Genomic DNA, 17149 nt, shown 5'->3' with positions numbered 1-17149 from the left:
CTGAAAGAGAAAAGTTGTGTATTGTGAGAACAATTGTATAACTTGTATTTGTACCAGATATTAGACTGGAGCAGGACTATAGAGGAAGACAATATCTAATACCGGTTGAAACTGGTTTGGAGTGGACGTGCCAGAGATTCGGCCTCCCTCACCTCCTCCTGTTATTCAGTTTACACGGCGAGGCTGTGGCCTTGGCAGGATCGAGTGGTGGGGGGACATGGATGGAGAGATGCCAAGAGATAACAGCAAATGCCTCGGTAAGCATATATGAGGTAGTGTGTGTGTGTGTAGGAATGTGTGTGTGTGTGTCCCAGGGGTCTGCAGTAACGAGGCAGCCAGCTGGAAGTCTCCAGTTCCCTCCCACTAGCTTTGGGTGATTAGGGGCTAAACCCCTGGGTAAGGCGACACGCAGGCCTCAGGGTGACGGAGGGGGAAGGAGAGAGAGAGAAAGTGAGCGAGGGGAGGAAAGAAGAAGGGAGGGCTGCTCACCTTTCACGGGCCCATTCAAATGTTTTCCGTCTTATGTGCTGTTTCCAGTGCTGAGTGACACACAAGTCCAGCGAGAGCGAGTAAGTGAATCTAAAGTCAGGTCTTCCCTGGCCTCGCTGTGAGGGAAACTCGCTCTATTTTTAAATGCAGTGATGTGCACGGGCCTGGTCAACATCATAAATAATAACTTTTGACATTAAACGTTTTCCCTCGCATGAAGTCAGCACGCAAACTTCTTTTTTATGGTTATTCCAAACCACCACAAGACCGTACAGTGCTCGTCACGTAGCACAATGTAGACTTGGAGTAAATCAATCACGTCTCACCCCCTTAAAGTTTGGGTTGAATTATGGATGCAATATTATTTTTGTCTTTTTGTTTTCAGTCATCTGTCGGTAACATCAATATCCACTGAATAAAGCCTTTATATATATATATGTACTGTTAAATCTCTATACTTTGGGGTTTTAGGTTTCAATTACAGAAAATTGGTCTCAACTTCAAAGGATTCAAAATAATAACCAGCAGGGTTATTCTAGTAAATGTGCATGTGCATTAAAACATGGCCGAACAGTAAGTGTGTAACCAGCTATAGTTCAGACCTCGATAATGTTTTATCACTCAGCGTACGAGAGCGACAAACAGATTTAGACATTTGCTTCCCAGCCTTCAACAATAGCTCCCACTGTAGTTATTATACAGAAGCCTTGAGCTTATAGCCTCTCCCTTGTTCTGCAATCATATCCCTGTGCCTCCTCCGTCCGGTCCCCTGAGTTGAGATCAGCACCTGTTGACTGGCCAATTAGAATGACTCACTCAGTGCAGATTAGGTCGCGCACAGCTCAGTTGTGTGTGTGTGTGTGTGTGTGTGTGTGTGTGTGTGTGTGTGTGTGTGTGTGTGTGTGTGTGTGTGTGTGTGTGTGTGTGTGTGTGTGTGTGTGTGTGTGTGTGTGTGTGTGTGTGTGCACGCCTGCGCAGAAGCAGACTTCCCTGGATATATTCGTGGACTGTGGTGATGTGGATTTCTATATATGTTTGTGTGTGTGTGTGTGTGAGTGTGTTTCTGTGGAGGGGGAGGCCTGACCACCCAAACAGAGCAGTGGGGCAGGATACACAGGTGGTCCCATGAATGAACAGCGCTGCCTTGTCAGTCAGCGGGGCAGTTAAGACAGAGTCGCACATGCACACACACGGATAGATAAGGAAGAAAACGGGAGGAGGGAGCGGAAAATACCGAAAGAAAGAAAGAAAGAGAAATTTGAGAGGTACAGAGAGATTTCATATCAAATTAAGAAGTAAGGAGCAGATGTGGAGGGAGTCTGGGTGAAAACAACGTATTCCTTCCTGTACGGCTCAGCGAAAAGAGGAAAGAGTGAGAGAGAGCAAAAGAGGGATGAAGGTCAACCTCCTCATTAATCCAGATTAAATGGTGAAGGCCACCAGGGGAGGTGAAGGGAGGGAAAGAAAGAGGGAACGGGTGATACAGAGATAGAGGAGAGGGAACACCTGGGTCCTGAGCTCGACTCTGGCCCACCCAAACAGAAGGGAACCTTCGCCAGTTTCCTTTCTTCTCTCATCACTCAACTCCCACTAGATGCTGCGTGTTCCATTTCCACATCTTTTCCACTTCCCTACTTCTCATTCACCTTTGGGACCTTTCCCTATAATATCTGTTTATTACACCTTTTCACACCACTCTTATTTCAAATCAAGGCAAATCAGACTTTATTGTCATTTTACCAGACATGCAGCAGAATGAAATGGTCTTTCCCTGGGATCACTAAAAGAGATCACACAAAAACAAAATGAAAAACACACAAGATAACAATCAGGGTAAAGCAGTAATATAAGCCACATAGATCCACATCTGGAATAATTTAGACATGGTCCATTAAAGCAAATTTCATCTACAGTCACTGTAAAGCTGTGAAAAAGCTGATATTTTCGGGGGCGGGGCTGCAAAATGTCATAGTGAGATGCGAGAATACAGCAGGAACATGTCCGGAAAACACACAACGAGTGAGAAGGCATGTTGATGACATTTCTGACACGCACTGGACACAAAAGTGAAAGAATAGAGGAGGAAAAAGAGGTGTCATACACGTAGAAGAAGTCAATTTGGAAAGACAACGAGATTAAAGATGTTTTGCTGATAAGGACTGATGCTGGTGTGGTATGCAGAGGAATTTAAACGTCATGTCCTGCCTCCTTCATGCTCTAACAAGACGCCACCCCTCACCTGAATGTTCTTAACATTTTCCTGTTGTGAACACGTCTAACTCTGATCTCCTATGTTTTCATATGTGAAAGGTAAACTCCAGAAAAGGTCCAGACCCAACCTTTTCATGTCTGTTTCAATCAATTTATAACAGATTTTCAAATTTTAGGCATGAAAGCGACCATAAACACTTTCTTCTTCAATTTCCTGCATGACTAATAGCGAGGATAAATTCCTTTAGTGCAATGATACCACAGTCTGGATGACCTTTGACCCTGCCATGACATAACAAAGTAGCCCTGGTCTCTTATGGGAGTATTTATGTTTCTTTCTTGTCTGAGAGTCTAAAAGAGAAATTATAATGTGTAATATCAGATAGGGGAAGGATGTTGTGTGAAAACAAACATACAGGAAGTTGTGAGATAATTGTGGTTAATAGCATGACTACCTGCAACCACATGAGAGCGCATTTGTGTGTGTATCCGGCCAAGCAGCTGGTGGATTAGGGGCTCCGTGGGCCTCAGTGACCCACAGGGAGTTCCTCATCCCTGGGTCACGCAGCTGGCTTCAACTTGGTAAGAAGATGGATGTGTTTAGTCTGTGTGCGTTTCTGCTGGGCCCTTTTGTTAACCTGCACCTCCCTCAAACCATGTCAAATGTGCGCAATATTTGAATTTCCCATAATTTACGATTGAACTTGGCGGAGGTAGAGGAAGAGGAAGCCAAAGGCTGTGTTTGTATATTGTAAGTGTCAGAATGAGATCTGTGTTTACGTGTTCGCTTATGTAAGTCCACGTGAAATGCACCATATCCGTAAGAGGGAAGGAGAAAGAAATATAAGCGCACCAGAGTAACACAAGGTCTGAAAGGGACAATTAATGAACGAGGAAGAATAAACGAGATAATGCTGTAATCCAGTTTCTCCATTTAAAACCCCGGAGGGAAAATATCATGCTGTGCACTAGTTTACCTGTGTGCTGCCAAAAGCACAGTATACCCAAGGCCAGGGTGGATATTTCCTCCAGAACTTTTGACTCACGCCAAACATGGCAGATTACCGCCGGATTAAAATGTTGGTTGCCTTCGGTAATCACAATTAAATGGAGCCGAGCCAGTCGCCGCTAATCTAGTCTGAAAAGAGCTTATGACAACAGCCGACGTGGAGACAGTAGGTGTGTTTTCATTCAGCTGTCACACCGGGTTTTACGCACACTTTTTAAATGTCAATATAGTAAAAGAAAAAAAACAAGCAAATGCAAATTAGATTTTTCCATAAGCGATGAAAAAAAGAAAATGGAAGGACTTTCAGGAACATATTATATAGATGGTTTTTTTCTTTATGTTATGATATGATGTATAAGTGCTATCAGAATAGAGGATTATGACAAAGCTACAATTCAAAGACGCAGACAAGGGACTGACATTACTGGAGATCATTTACAGGAAGCATTTCATTAAAGCTGTTTTCAGACATGAGCTCGCAGCAGGGACTTTCAGGCGAGGGGTGGCGTCTGGGTAGAATACGAAGGAGGCAGGACACAACGTATACATTTCGCTGCGTACGTTACATGCTTTTGTTTACAGCACAAGTATTCTAATCACAAATATGGAGTATTCTTCTAGTTTTGTGTCCGCCACATTTTAGAAACATCATCCTCAAGACCACTCGCTCGCTGGGAATCTTTCAGACATTTCCCCTTGGCAGAACTGACTTGGACATTTGCGTCCTCACATACAGCCCCTCTGGAAAATTTCAGGAAAAGGTCCGGATTTCGGTGCGTGTCTGAAATCAGTGTAAGCAGTGCACTTGTGGATTGTCAAACATCTGAACTGAAAGAGGAAATGTAGAAATAGAGAGGCAGAGAGGGGGGGGGGGGGGGGGGGGGGGAGCCATGTTTAGCAGAAGACAGGCAGTGAGACGGACAGATGCAGACACCGCTGAGGTCTATATGGAGCAGCGGAGAAGGGTGTGATGTGAACCACAGGGACCAACCAGAGAGGAAAGCTGTAATGACACGCCGTGTAATACATCTGATCACACCTCGAGAACATCAACACCATATACCACACTCACAACCACTCTCTCTGACTCTTCAGATGTGTGTGTGGCGAGTGCAAATTACAGACTGAGCCTTACATACATATATATATATACAATGAATGTCTGTCGGGAGTGTATATGATTACATACTCGGCAGTGAAAGAAAAATGTGTGCGTTTGTGTGTCGATCTGGGACGGTGAGAGTGTGTGATGCCGTTTAGGCGCAGCTTCCACCGTAAAGAATTTGGGTGTGTGGTGATAGTGTGGCAGATGGGAGTTGAGGGGTGGGGGTGGTTGCTGCACCTGCCCCCCTCGGAAACGGAAGAAGGAAATTAGGGACCTATCCCGGTCCCTCAACTACACCCGGCCCTCATGAGTGCTTCACACTAAACAGCTGGAAGAGAGCCATGCGTCTTCATCACACTGAAACACGCACGACAAAGTGTGATCAAACCCGGACAACATTTGTGTCGATCACATATTTTACATTCAGATCAAAGTTTAAAACGTAGCCTTAAATATTCAGCTTGAAAATTCTACTACTTTGTCAAATCAAAAGAACAAGTTTACAAAGTGCCTCAAAGATGTAATAAAAGAAAATGATTTAGTGTAACGGACAATGGACAAATAGACAATGGATAAAAACAGCTGAAAGGACACTGAGGAAGTTTATTGTCTGATTATTCTATAGTTGTGTAGCCCAGACAGTAAAAGCTCAACGAAGGTAAGGCAGTGCCGATATTTTCAAGTTCTTGTAAGAATCCTTGCTGCTGTGTTGAAGGATTAATTTCTGGGGGAGCGTGTGAATAATGAATTACAGTCATCGAGATGGCTGGAGAAAAAAGCTTGAATGATTTTTTACTTCCTACTAGATGACTGCTCAGGCTTCAGTTTGAAGTTCACCTCCAGTGTGTTCGTCTTCTTCAGTTCATGCATAAAAAGAACAGTGCAGATGCTCCGACACTTAACTGCACTGCACCTTAATGACATTAGCACATTTCATTTATTAATGTACTGATTGCGAAGATGAGGAGAACATACAGATGCTTATGCAAGCACATCTGCCCGTCATGTGCTCACCTGTTGTGGCGAGCAGACATGCGTCGCATGCAAAATACATTAATTGCTCAGTGGAAAAAAAGCAGCTGCTGCACCTCACTGCCAACCACTCACACTCACACACACACACACTCACACACACACACATTCATATGCATGCGTGCAGATATTTTTCTGGGTGAAATGTTCGATGTGACAGGATTTTCTGAGGAACCAGTGGTGCTACAGAAATGTTTTTATTCACCTCATTCAACCTGTGGATCAGGGAGGTGATATCAATATAGAGAAATACTGGACAGCCTGAATTGGATTTAATGGCACTGATAGTGATAACAGAGAGCAAACAAATTCTGTGTCTATGTCAGCCAAGATATACAAATTATATAAATAAATATCTATTATAAATCCATGAAAATTGACTATGGCTCTGTTTACTTATAAAGTCACTTTATTAAATGTCACTGAGGCTTAATATTCTACTAAACTTTATAATAAAAAGAAAACAAAAAGAAAATATATTGAACTTGCAGTTTTTTTCTGGTTTAAAATAATTTCTGTTCATTGTATTTTTTTGTCCCTCTGGATAGAGACTGATAAAAAAAGAAAAAATATATATTTTTACAAGTATAAATGCACATCTTTCCTGCAATAAAACAGTCGTACTACACTCGTAGTTTCCAGATACGTTGTAGCCAGAGCCACAACGTTCCTCTAGATGTCAATTATTATAAAATATGTTTATTTAAAAAATGTAATACAGTACATTTAGCAAGTTGACATGTTCATTAGTGCATGATGCATTCTCCAGATCCTCAGAATTCATCCACGTCCAAACTCTGCGCACACACACACACACACACACACACACACAAAGCCATAGCACTAATGGCACTGCGCTAGCTGAGTGCTACAGACACAGAGCAGGCCCTGGCTCCACAGCAAAGGAAACCATTAGCCGCTCTGGCCCCGGCCACCGAGGCAGCTCCGCTAATCAAACCCGCCTATGTCAACAGCAGCGGTGGAAATTGGCTCTCACCTAAGACTCACGTGCCTCATCTAAATGGGCCTGTGTTTACACTCTCTGCTACTTTATATGGAGCTACTGACAGGGAAATGTGGACAGTATCGGAGGCAGGTAGTGGCGGGTCCGACTGCAGCACGAAGGTTGGGGTCGGAAATGAGAAGGCGAGGAGAGACGGGAGGCGCCGGGGCCAAGCGGCCTGTATTTAAACCGAGAGTCTCTCATAAAGCTCATATGAACATTTAATGACTCATTCATCATTTTAGTGATGTCATGCATCCGATGACAATCAATAACCATTTATTCTGCATCCACGTTCTTTTCCAGGCTATTCTAGTGATTTGAACAACATTCAGGGCATTTAGCTGCTGCTGCTCATTTTCCCAGTGACCTACAATAAATGCCAGAGAACAGAAAATTTAAAAAAAAGGAGATTTACTTCTTGGACCAAGAGGGAGAGAGATTGTGTAATGGAGACAGGCTGGGAAAAGCAGTGAAGTAACAGTTGATGACAGAAACAGATGGGTTTTCGTTTTCTCTAAATGCAGAAACTTTCAGGCTGTCCACAACTTGTATTCAATTTCCCAGATTATTTGCAGTTCAAACTACGTTCACCATGTACCTATTCTATTCTATCCATGGACTGTATATAAAGATGGACGATGGGTCTTTTCTTCCTTCCACAATCCAGAATTGAGCTAAAAGTCTCGGATACAAACGCTGCCATCTTGTGCACTTGGAGTCGTTGTCTTATGGTTGCACGGCCCAAACTATCGTACTGCTTTGGCATCACTTTTAAGGGGCAGTCATGTCGTCCATCTTTGTATAAAGTCTCTAATTTTAACAATAGACCATTTAAATTCACAGTGACCCCTGTGTCTCATCCACAAAGTGGCCTGTCCCTCTACATTTGTGGATCGGAATCGTGCATTTGCAGAACGCTGTGCCGACGTGTACATGACAGTCTCTGTATTTCTCACTGAGCTCGCAGGGAGCACTGTGGCCTCAAAGTATATATCTTTTGGTTTATTTATAAAGCAATGATTTCATTTTCCCTTGCACAGAGGCCCGAGAGACTGCGAGAGAGAGGGATGGAGAGGAAAGGGATGACAGGAGAACGAGACAAGATACAAAGAGACGTAAGAGAGATATAAACAGAAGTGACAGAAAAATGCAGGCAGACGGATTGATGGAATCAAGGAAAAAAGGCCAGAGAACAGAAAAAGGAAAGTTATTGTAAACAGGTAGAGCCACCGGTGTCTCAGCTGTGCATGTGGCAGCGATGGCTTAAGCCCTATCATTTCGTACCACTGATTCCATTACGCTCTCCTGTGTCTGAGAGCAAACACCGTTAGCTGGACAAACACCGCTGCCTCTGCACACCACCGGGGACCCGTTCCCTCACATAGAACCAGCAAATAAGAGAAAAGGGTCGCAGCGCCTCTCGGGAAATCAAAGAAAACAATCCGCAGGTTGCTTCAGATGCTCTTGAGCTGCTTACTTAACGATAAAAAATGGAGGGTGGGGGGGTCACGTCGCATTTTAAACCGATCATGTAGGGTCCTGGAGCGACATCGGCAGCTGTTGCGGGGAGATTGTTGAAGAACTATAGCTTTCCAGAACCCATGGAATTATATGACTTACGGAGACAATAACTCTGAAGTGAATTTGGTTTAAAGTGAGTCATTCGACAGCTGGAGGGTGGGGAGACAGTCGAAGCTGCGAGACGCAGGTTTGGAGTTTTAATAAAGACGAAAATATGATTTCTCCGCTGACCTTGAAAGAGCCAATCCAAATTCAACGAGCGCGCCAAACTGCAGGGCTTAACAACATTACAGCGCTGAAATGATGACGGACCTTTGCAATAAATATGTCTGACTAACTGTGGGAGGTAGGAGTGAAATTATAGGAGCTTGTTTCCAGTTGATAAGATGAAACAGTGAAACAGAAATGAATGAGTGAATATGAGCGGCTTTATTCTATTCTAACCAACGGAAGAATCACTGACTATTTTCTATTCTATGTTGCTCGGTGTGTCCACTCCAGACGCGGTTCATTAGAGCAAACCCTCCCCCAGGTGAAAAGGTTCCTGTGCCGAGACATGGTGGAGAAAACCAAGTGTGTGCGTTAGCGTGGGCATTGTCAGGAAGGTCATAGAGAGTCCTTAAGGGACGCTTCCCACAAACCGGAGATACTCAACATGCTGAGGACAATCAAGGAGCTGCCCTGTGGTTTTTAAAAGAGGGGCAGAGAGCGAGTCCCTCTTCAAACGACGAGCATGAGAGGCTGCTGAGAGTGACTGACTGTGCATTCATAAGAGGAGAGATGTGCATGTGCAAAGGGCCTCATGAGTCCAGACTTTCAGGCCGTGTGGTCAGAGGACACAGAAAGGTCCATTTGGAACAACCTACATATGAGACATAAGCTGTTTTCAGACATGAACTCCTGGAAATGTCTGAAAAATTAGGTCTGGACCTTTTCCTGAGTTTGTGTTTTATTTATGAAGAACAGCAGGAGTGAGACACGTTCACAACAACAGGAAAATGTCAGGAACTTTCAGGCAGTAGGGGACGCAGGAAATCATAATCACACCAGGTCTCTGTATGGCTCCTCTTTTTCATCCTGAGATATTTCTATTCTTCCAGTTTTGCATCCGTCATGTTATTATCGTCATTATCAGGCCCGCTGGCTCGATATTTTCCTGTGGTGTTTTCACATAAGCTCACTCAGTCATTCTCTGGACAGAAACGTTCAAGAAAATGCCTGGAGCTGCTGACTCAGACATTTGCCTTCTCACATTTGGCCCCTCTGGAAAATTTCAGCAAGACTCGTACATTTCTTTAGCACGCACTGCAAACCAGTAGAACCCAACCCAGCCTGAATATAATTTTGACCCAAGGAGTCAATTGGATGCGTGAAGACCGTAACGACTCATACACACACGTCCCTCTCAGTGGGTCATTTCCATTGTCCAGATGTGACAGCAGCTCAAGGAGGCCTGTAGGCTCCTTCGGTTGGAGACCTGTGCTCTCTGGCCTTCACTGGCCGTTGGCTTCACATTAATCAGCCAATTATCGGCCCCGGCCAGCAACAACTGCCGCTCCAACCTGGCCCCCTAATCCAATCACCTTGGGGAAGTGGGTCAGGGGGTGCTCTGATTGGATAACCTGAGGCTGGGTCGCCGCGCCCATGACCTGCTGCTTTGAATTGGTAATGATGTTAATATTCTCCATATGGCCATGCCTGTGTGTGTGTGTGCTCACATTTTTGTGTGTCCCCGAGCGTAGCGCCTGTCTGGAGGCTGAGCTGTGCCGCAGCATTAATGGCCAATGGAGAGGGAGGTAAGAGCCAAAGTAGCACTATCACCCTCCCTGGAGCAAACCTCTCGCTACGCTGCCACTTCCAGACCTCTTTCCAAATCCTCCTTCCCAGACTCCAGCCCCTCTCGTTGGCTGCTGTGCAGTAGCCCTCAGCACTAAGTCCCAGGCTGAGGTCCACTTTTTTTTTTTTTCATCAGTCCTGCTACTTTGGCATCCACTCCTTCAAGTCCAAAGAAACTCTTGATTTGAGGGGTGAGAACAGCCAGACAGATCTTCGTATAATGAAGCTGCATCCCTGTGATGGGAAATGTTTTCCAATACAGTGCAGAAAGTACAAAGGGTAACAGGGGAAACTTCCCATTATAGAAATATACTGTGTTCCATAAAGCTATAAAAAGACAGAAACACAAATTTATAGGAGGAAAATGAGAAGAAGAATTTAACCCATTAAGGCGAAACATGCAGAATAAATACGTGTTATTTGAAAACAACCTGAATGCTCATTTCTCAGCTTCTGAAGAAGGTTGGATAGCTTTAACATTGTAAATCATTTCCCTGAACTTGTCTGGACCTGTATCTTCTTTTTCTATTTTTATCATTTTCCTAAACAACATCAATTAGTCGATGAAAACTCTGCTGTACTCTGCTTATTTTTCTAAAACACAACCAAACTACATTTCCCATAACGCACGCTCGTCTTTCCCGCGAGTATTTCAGCAAATAACGATACGATGACATTGTGGACGAGACACTTGTTTACAAAATGTGTGACTTGGCTCTCATCCAGCTCTAAAGGGAAATGTACGCAAATGTCACACCCTGTCTTAAAGGTATACACATGCATAGGTCGCATCAGGTCTTATGGGTTAATAGATGATGCTTGTGAGATTTTATCATGGAAGCTATAAGGCACACTGAATTATCACCTCACGAGTTGATCCATCTCGATTTTACCACCATTCTTCTAATTCTTACCTCCACTATATTCTCTCTCCATCTATGAGGTGCTGCATCGCCTGCACACACACACACACACACACACGTGCACGCTCGCTCACACTCACCTCCTTCACTCCCACCCCTCCAGCTGCAGCCCCAGCCGGCTCCACACAAAAGGCAGGCCAAATGTATGCTAATGAGAGCCAGGCCAATGGTGGAGCCGCACTCATTTTGAGAGGAAATGGCTTTCAATAATGGCGGCCCCCGGGGGATTTTGCACAAAGTTCAGCTCCACTTTGAAAAATGCATTCAATTCACTGCTGTGTGCGCGCTCTCTCTTTTCTCTCCTTTATTTTCTCTCTTCCCGGAATATATTTGCATCCCCTCCCTCCTTTCTCTTCTTCGAGTTACAGAAACATCAGAATTAAGAACACACACACTCAGGTTTAAAAAGTGTTCACACTCTATCTGGCACTTTTTCTCTGCTGACGCACGTGTCTCCAGAAGCATGTTAACTGTACCATGTGCATTTCAAACAGATATCGTCCTGAGGATCTTGGGAAGAGAAATACTTCAAAAAGGAAAAGATCAACAGTTAAATAACACAGAGAATATTTCTGGAGGAGACGAACATTATCTGAACCCGACTTGTCATCTTTATTCCAAAATAGAGAGAGCATTGTGGTTGCTACTTGGAGGTATTAAATAAATCTTAAACATTTGAGGCATTATTATAGTTAATATAGCCAGTGTTAAATCCAAACATCCTGTGTTTGCAGACAAATATTCTTATTTTAAACGTTTTTTTATCTGTCATCCAACAGAAATAGGAAGATGCTTAATAAAAAAGCCTCTTAAAGCCTTTTTTAATACGCTGGAACACACAGATTAAGCTTTAGCTAAAAGTAGGGGAATGCAGTAAGGCTGCACTAATGATGAGTTTCTTTATCAGACGATGCATTTATTATTTCTTCTATGAATTATTTTGTCTATGAAATACCCGAAAACAGAGTGGCAAAAGTGGCAACTATAACTTCCCAGAATTAAAGGTGATGTCTTCATAGGTGCAATTGTGAGACATTTGTAATTCAAAATGATAAAACCAAATAAAACATATAAAACATTTATATTTTAGAGGTGGAAAACAAAGAAAAGTGGTATTTTTGCTTGATGAATAAACTTAAATGACTACACTGTAATGCAAATGATATTAAGCAGTAAATCCTCACATCCTTGTTGTCTGAAACGATGAATCCGTTATTAAGTTGTCATTAAGCAATTTCAGCGATAAAGAGACGATCATTTCTGCTCGTCTGAATGGCTGGGAAGGTTTTCAATTTTCCGCATATGCTTCAGTGTCATTACAGAGGAAGTTTGGATAAATATTTTCTTCTTATGCTGCGGTACTTTGCAGAAGTATGGATGGACTGAGCTGTCAACGGTCCCCCAAGTCTCCCTCAGCCTCTCTGTCTCCATTTGGGTTTGTCTCCACAGTTACACCTGGCTGATCTCTCTGTCCCTCTGCCGCTCGCTCATGTTCCTCCTTCTCCTCTTCATCTCTCTCCCAGATTCTCAGTCTCTTCGTCGTCGTCATCCCCCCCACCCTCCTAAGCCAGCGCTGATGTCTGGGCTCCCTGGTGCCTGTCATATCAGGAGGGGCAATAACCCGTGAAATGACTGTTCTCTTTTTCTCACTCTCCTCCTCTCCATCTCGGTGTCCCCTCTTTTACCTCATTCTGCTCCTCTCGCTTTCCCCTCGCCCCATGCCACTCCACGCTCCACTTAGCTGGTGGAGCGTTTGCTCAGCATGTGCGCGCACACACAGTCCGGCGCACAAATGCGCGCACAAAACGGTGAATATTCTGGAGTGGATGTATCACTGCTGGGTTAAGATTTACATGGAGAACAATATGCACCTAATTTAACCAGAGACAGATAAACAAAAGAAACGTGTGCAGTTCCATTAAAACCACACTGGAGGTTGTGCATCCATCATGAGAGCAAACCGTCCTCAGCGTGTGTGCATGTGTGATGCTCCTGCCTGTGCCCTGCTCTACGGAGAGCTGATCACTCCTGTTCCTGGGATGAGTAGACACTCCCAAGGCAAACACTCGAGATTTAATTATAAGCTCCAAAGAGGATCAGTCTGTACCGTGTGTGTGTGTGTGTGTGTGTGTATGAGAGTGGAGGCAGACAAACAAAGGCAGGGGAGGGGCAAGAAGTTCTCCCTTCATTTCCTGCACTTAAGAATAAAATACATGCATGTGTGCATGTGGTCTCACCTGGGCTGTGTGGGGTACTGTCGGTCTGGCTCCTCGTAGCGGTGCGCAGGTCGAGATTCAACTCCTCTCGGCGCGATCTGTGAGGAGACACAGCACGTTGAATGTAAGTATGTAGACTGGAAAAAGTCAGAGGTTCAATCGCTTAACAGTCAAAATAACTTGGAGCAAGGCGGTAAGCTCTCGTCTCCGTGTCCGTCTCGTGTGAGAAACACCAATGCCCATTTACTCGCTGCTGATTTTCCTGACAAATCTGGAGCAACATTTGTGTTCTCACATACAGCCCCCTGGAAAATTTCAGGAAAATATCCAGAGTTCAGTGCATCTTCAGACTATATCTCAAAGCTCACTCTAAAACACTACATATAAAGTATTTAAAGTGTGTGCAGCCTTGTGGTTTTTCTGTCGAAAACAAGACAGGGAGAAGTCCAGGAAGGCCCCACATGCAGTAACATAAACATACATGACCACATGTAAGCGCTGTCCACCCCCCACAACACGTGTGTGTACATTATCTTCAAACACACCAGTCATATTTAAAAAAAAAAGACATTTAAAGTGTTTGGGTAAAGGGTTGACCTGTCTCTCATCCACACACACACACACACCAGGAAGTGGCTGATTAAAGCCATGTCCACACTGGGCCATATGAATCTGGAGATGCTGTTTGCTTCTTCTTTGCCCTCTCTCTGCTGGTAAACACGACGGTGGATTACAGGCGTCGTGATCTAATGGAGCTGGACAGTCGCAGCCCGGTTACTCAGCCTGGTCTCAGCAGGATAAGCCTCTGTTCTGTCACCTCGAACTCCTCACAAGGACTCTCACATGGGCGACAAATGGAAGGAAAGTTAATGAATAAATGAGGAGGTGGGCTTTCACAGTTACCAGAAATATCCCAGATACAAACGCTGCCATCTTCTGTATTTGAAGCCAGGGTCTACACTAGGCGATCTGGAGGTGGAGCCATAGATGATGTACCAATCGTGAGTCAGTCTCAGCTGTCAGTCAAGACATTTCATGATTTAAAATGTATCAAACTTGATAAGAACGTGTACTTTGGTTTCTCTGACTGGTCCATGTCCCATCTACTTCCTTTGACTATCTAGAAATGAAGCCAAAAATATCCCTGAAGCAAATGCCACCATCTTGCACTGATGACGCCATTTGGAGCAAGAGTCTGTGCAGCAGTGATCAGGGGATGAATCACCGGAAAAATGCATCAATGTTATAAAAATTAATTCATTGCACATGGAGAAACATGGAGGAGGCAGGGTTTATGACCTTTACTGCAGCCAGCCACCTAAACCTCTGAAGGATGAAGGGAAAGTATAATAACACTCTCCACCACCATCATCAAAACACCAGATGAGGGTATATCTCTTGGAAGAATCCCCTCAGTCCTCAGACTTATAAGATCTGCGAGACGGAGCGCTGACTCTGCCCTGGAGGCTCGTGGTGATCCAGTCCCTCAGTGAGACTTTTATATTCCGTTACCAAACTACAGCACAGTTATAAAAACGGTTGTTTATCGCCGCTCATTAATGAGACCCCTAAATTCTTTTTGCCACAGGTGGAATCACTTTTTATGCTCACGATATTATCAGAAAAGATAAACATAAATACGAACCCACGACACCTTTATTGTCTAGTTCTTTGCTTTTTTGTGGAAAAGCTGTGATTTCAGGTCATTTTTTGGAGAGAGAAACACTGGATAAATGGTCAAATATAAAAACAAAGATGTGTTTTTAAATCTAGTTGCGTAACATGGACACGGTCTAAGGTTCACACAATACGAGGGGGTTTAAACAAACCATGCCTGAAGGCAGAAGAGGGGGGAGGCGGGGGCGGACAGACAGGGAGAGAACATACAGTTTCAATTATCTGCAATCGAGATTCTGGGCTTTTCACATACAAACACAGGCTATTTACTCAAAGGGACATTTCATCAGTCAAACACACAATGCTCCACTGTAAGCAGAACACGCACACACAGCAGAGACACCTGGTCAAACACACACCAGCGGCCACATGTACAATAACCTGACATGCACATGTACACATGAACAAGCAATCGCAGGTTTGACGGAGACGCTCGTGGAAAGCTAAAGAGGTAAACAGTCGGGCGTTTGATCCGGGCAGACAAAGTGATGCAACCCCGCAACCCTGCACACACACACACACACACACACACACACACACACACACAGACAAACACACGATTCCATACAGAGCCGGTCTACTGCTCTGTTTTGCATGTAGTTCAAACTCATTCTGCATGTCAATGTGGCAGCAATACCTGATATCATTAGTATGTCTCTGTAATGTCGGCGGCTCTAATGTCTCTGAGTGGGAGCCAGGAAGTGAAAGCACATCAGGGCCTTGGCAGGGGCAAGTGCCAGTGTGTGTGTGTGTGTATATGTTAATATTATGGTTGTCTGGGAGGGTGTGTGTGTCTTTGTGTGCAGGTTTAATATGATGCTGGGAAGTGAATGCTCCATCTTGTGTGTGTGTGCTGCGTAGGGGACATTATGCATAAAAAAGGCATAATGTGAGGTAAAGGGGACATTAGTCTTAGCAGGAAGCTGGGACTCAGGTGGAAGACCTTCTGTGTGTTGAACAGGGGCATAATACATCTTCTGAGTAGGAAGTGAGGAAAGAAAAAAAGAGGATTGAGGAAGAGAATGATCAGGACCGGAGGAAATGTGTGTTTAGATAAAATGGAATATTTTGTCCTCTGATTGTATTAACATAATGGCCTGCAGCCCTAGGTCTGGATGATCCCTTTATTAGCTCACACACAGATTAAGGATGTCCGTCATATGGATGCTATTCAGACGGAAGCCCATTTCCCCCAATTTAGACAGCCGGCTTTAGTGCCAGATGATACTGCTTGAAATACTGCTACGGCCTGCACACACACACACACACACACACACACACACACACAAACACACACAAGTAAACAAACACGCAGAGGACGACTTGGCCTCACCATGGAAACTGGTAAAACAGCAATAAGATATTCATCCAGGTTGCCGTGAAAAAGCAGCGGTCCGACTTCACAGGAGGCGGTCAGCGAACAAACAGCCTCGTCTCCGCGGCTTCAGAGGCGATGACACACACTTAACCATTCCTGACACGCGGCGCGAGTTCATGTCCTCATCCTGAACCTGGTGACACCTTATACGCTGCTGTGTACATCTACAGTGAGAGCATGTGTGTGTGGTTATCAGTGGAGAAGTTAATGTTTTGTGCAGACGGTAGCGGACAGAGAGCCAGACCTCAATACATGCACACACACACACGATAGGGAATTTCCTATTTCTCATGAGTGTCCGGTGGTAAAACTCTAAAGAGACTTTGTGCATTTGTGTGTAATTCATACCCAGAGTTCTTAGTTCATGAGCTTGAACATATCTGAATAATCTTTCTCTCTATATGAAGTGTATGACTTTGTGAATTGCTTGTGCTTGCGCCGCCATTCAGCAGCTGACAAGCGCTCTGACACAACGGTTGGCGCGTGTGCAAGTGTGAATGAGCAAAAAGTCACTTTAGCATTTTTCCAAATTAGAAAGCTACGTGTTGACAGAGTCAGATGATAAGAATCAGAACACAACACACACACACACACACGATGGTGATTTTCCTATTTCTCATGAGTGTCAAGTGGTAAACCTCTAAAACTAAAAGACTTTGTTACACTTTTCACCTTTCCACTGGCAGATCTTCAAACTGACTTTCTCAACAGGGGAAAGCGAATGAGCTTTAGCGAATCGGAACAAT

General features: G+C 44.3%; 1 protein-coding gene across 6 annotated transcripts in view; it reads right to left on the bottom strand.

Moving 5' to 3' along the window:
- Positions 1-17149, bottom strand: part of pard3ba (par-3 family cell polarity regulator beta a) — a 150753-nt gene that overhangs the window by 23008 nt on the left and 110596 nt on the right. For 5 of the 6 annotated variants that reach the window (XR_011240287.1, XM_069520609.1, XM_069520608.1 and 2 more), the window contains one exon: positions 13370-13446. Coding sequence is in view for 4 of the 6 variants with exons in the window: in XM_069520609.1 (XP_069376710.1) it covers positions 13370-13446 (77 nt within the window). In the remaining 2 variants the exon portion in view is untranslated. Of the gene's footprint in view, positions 1-102; positions 191-13369; positions 13447-17149 lie in introns of all 6 variants that reach the window. The other variant, XR_011240288.1, reaches the window with a different exon arrangement.

This window comes from Paralichthys olivaceus, chromosome 24 (genome assembly GCF_024713975.1).
Source record: "Paralichthys olivaceus isolate ysfri-2021 chromosome 24, ASM2471397v2, whole genome shotgun sequence".
Taxonomy (NCBI): domain Eukaryota; kingdom Metazoa; phylum Chordata; class Actinopteri; order Pleuronectiformes; family Paralichthyidae; genus Paralichthys; species Paralichthys olivaceus.
The sequence above is the reverse complement of the archived record's forward strand: the minus strand, read 5'-3'. Positions and strand labels throughout refer to the sequence as shown.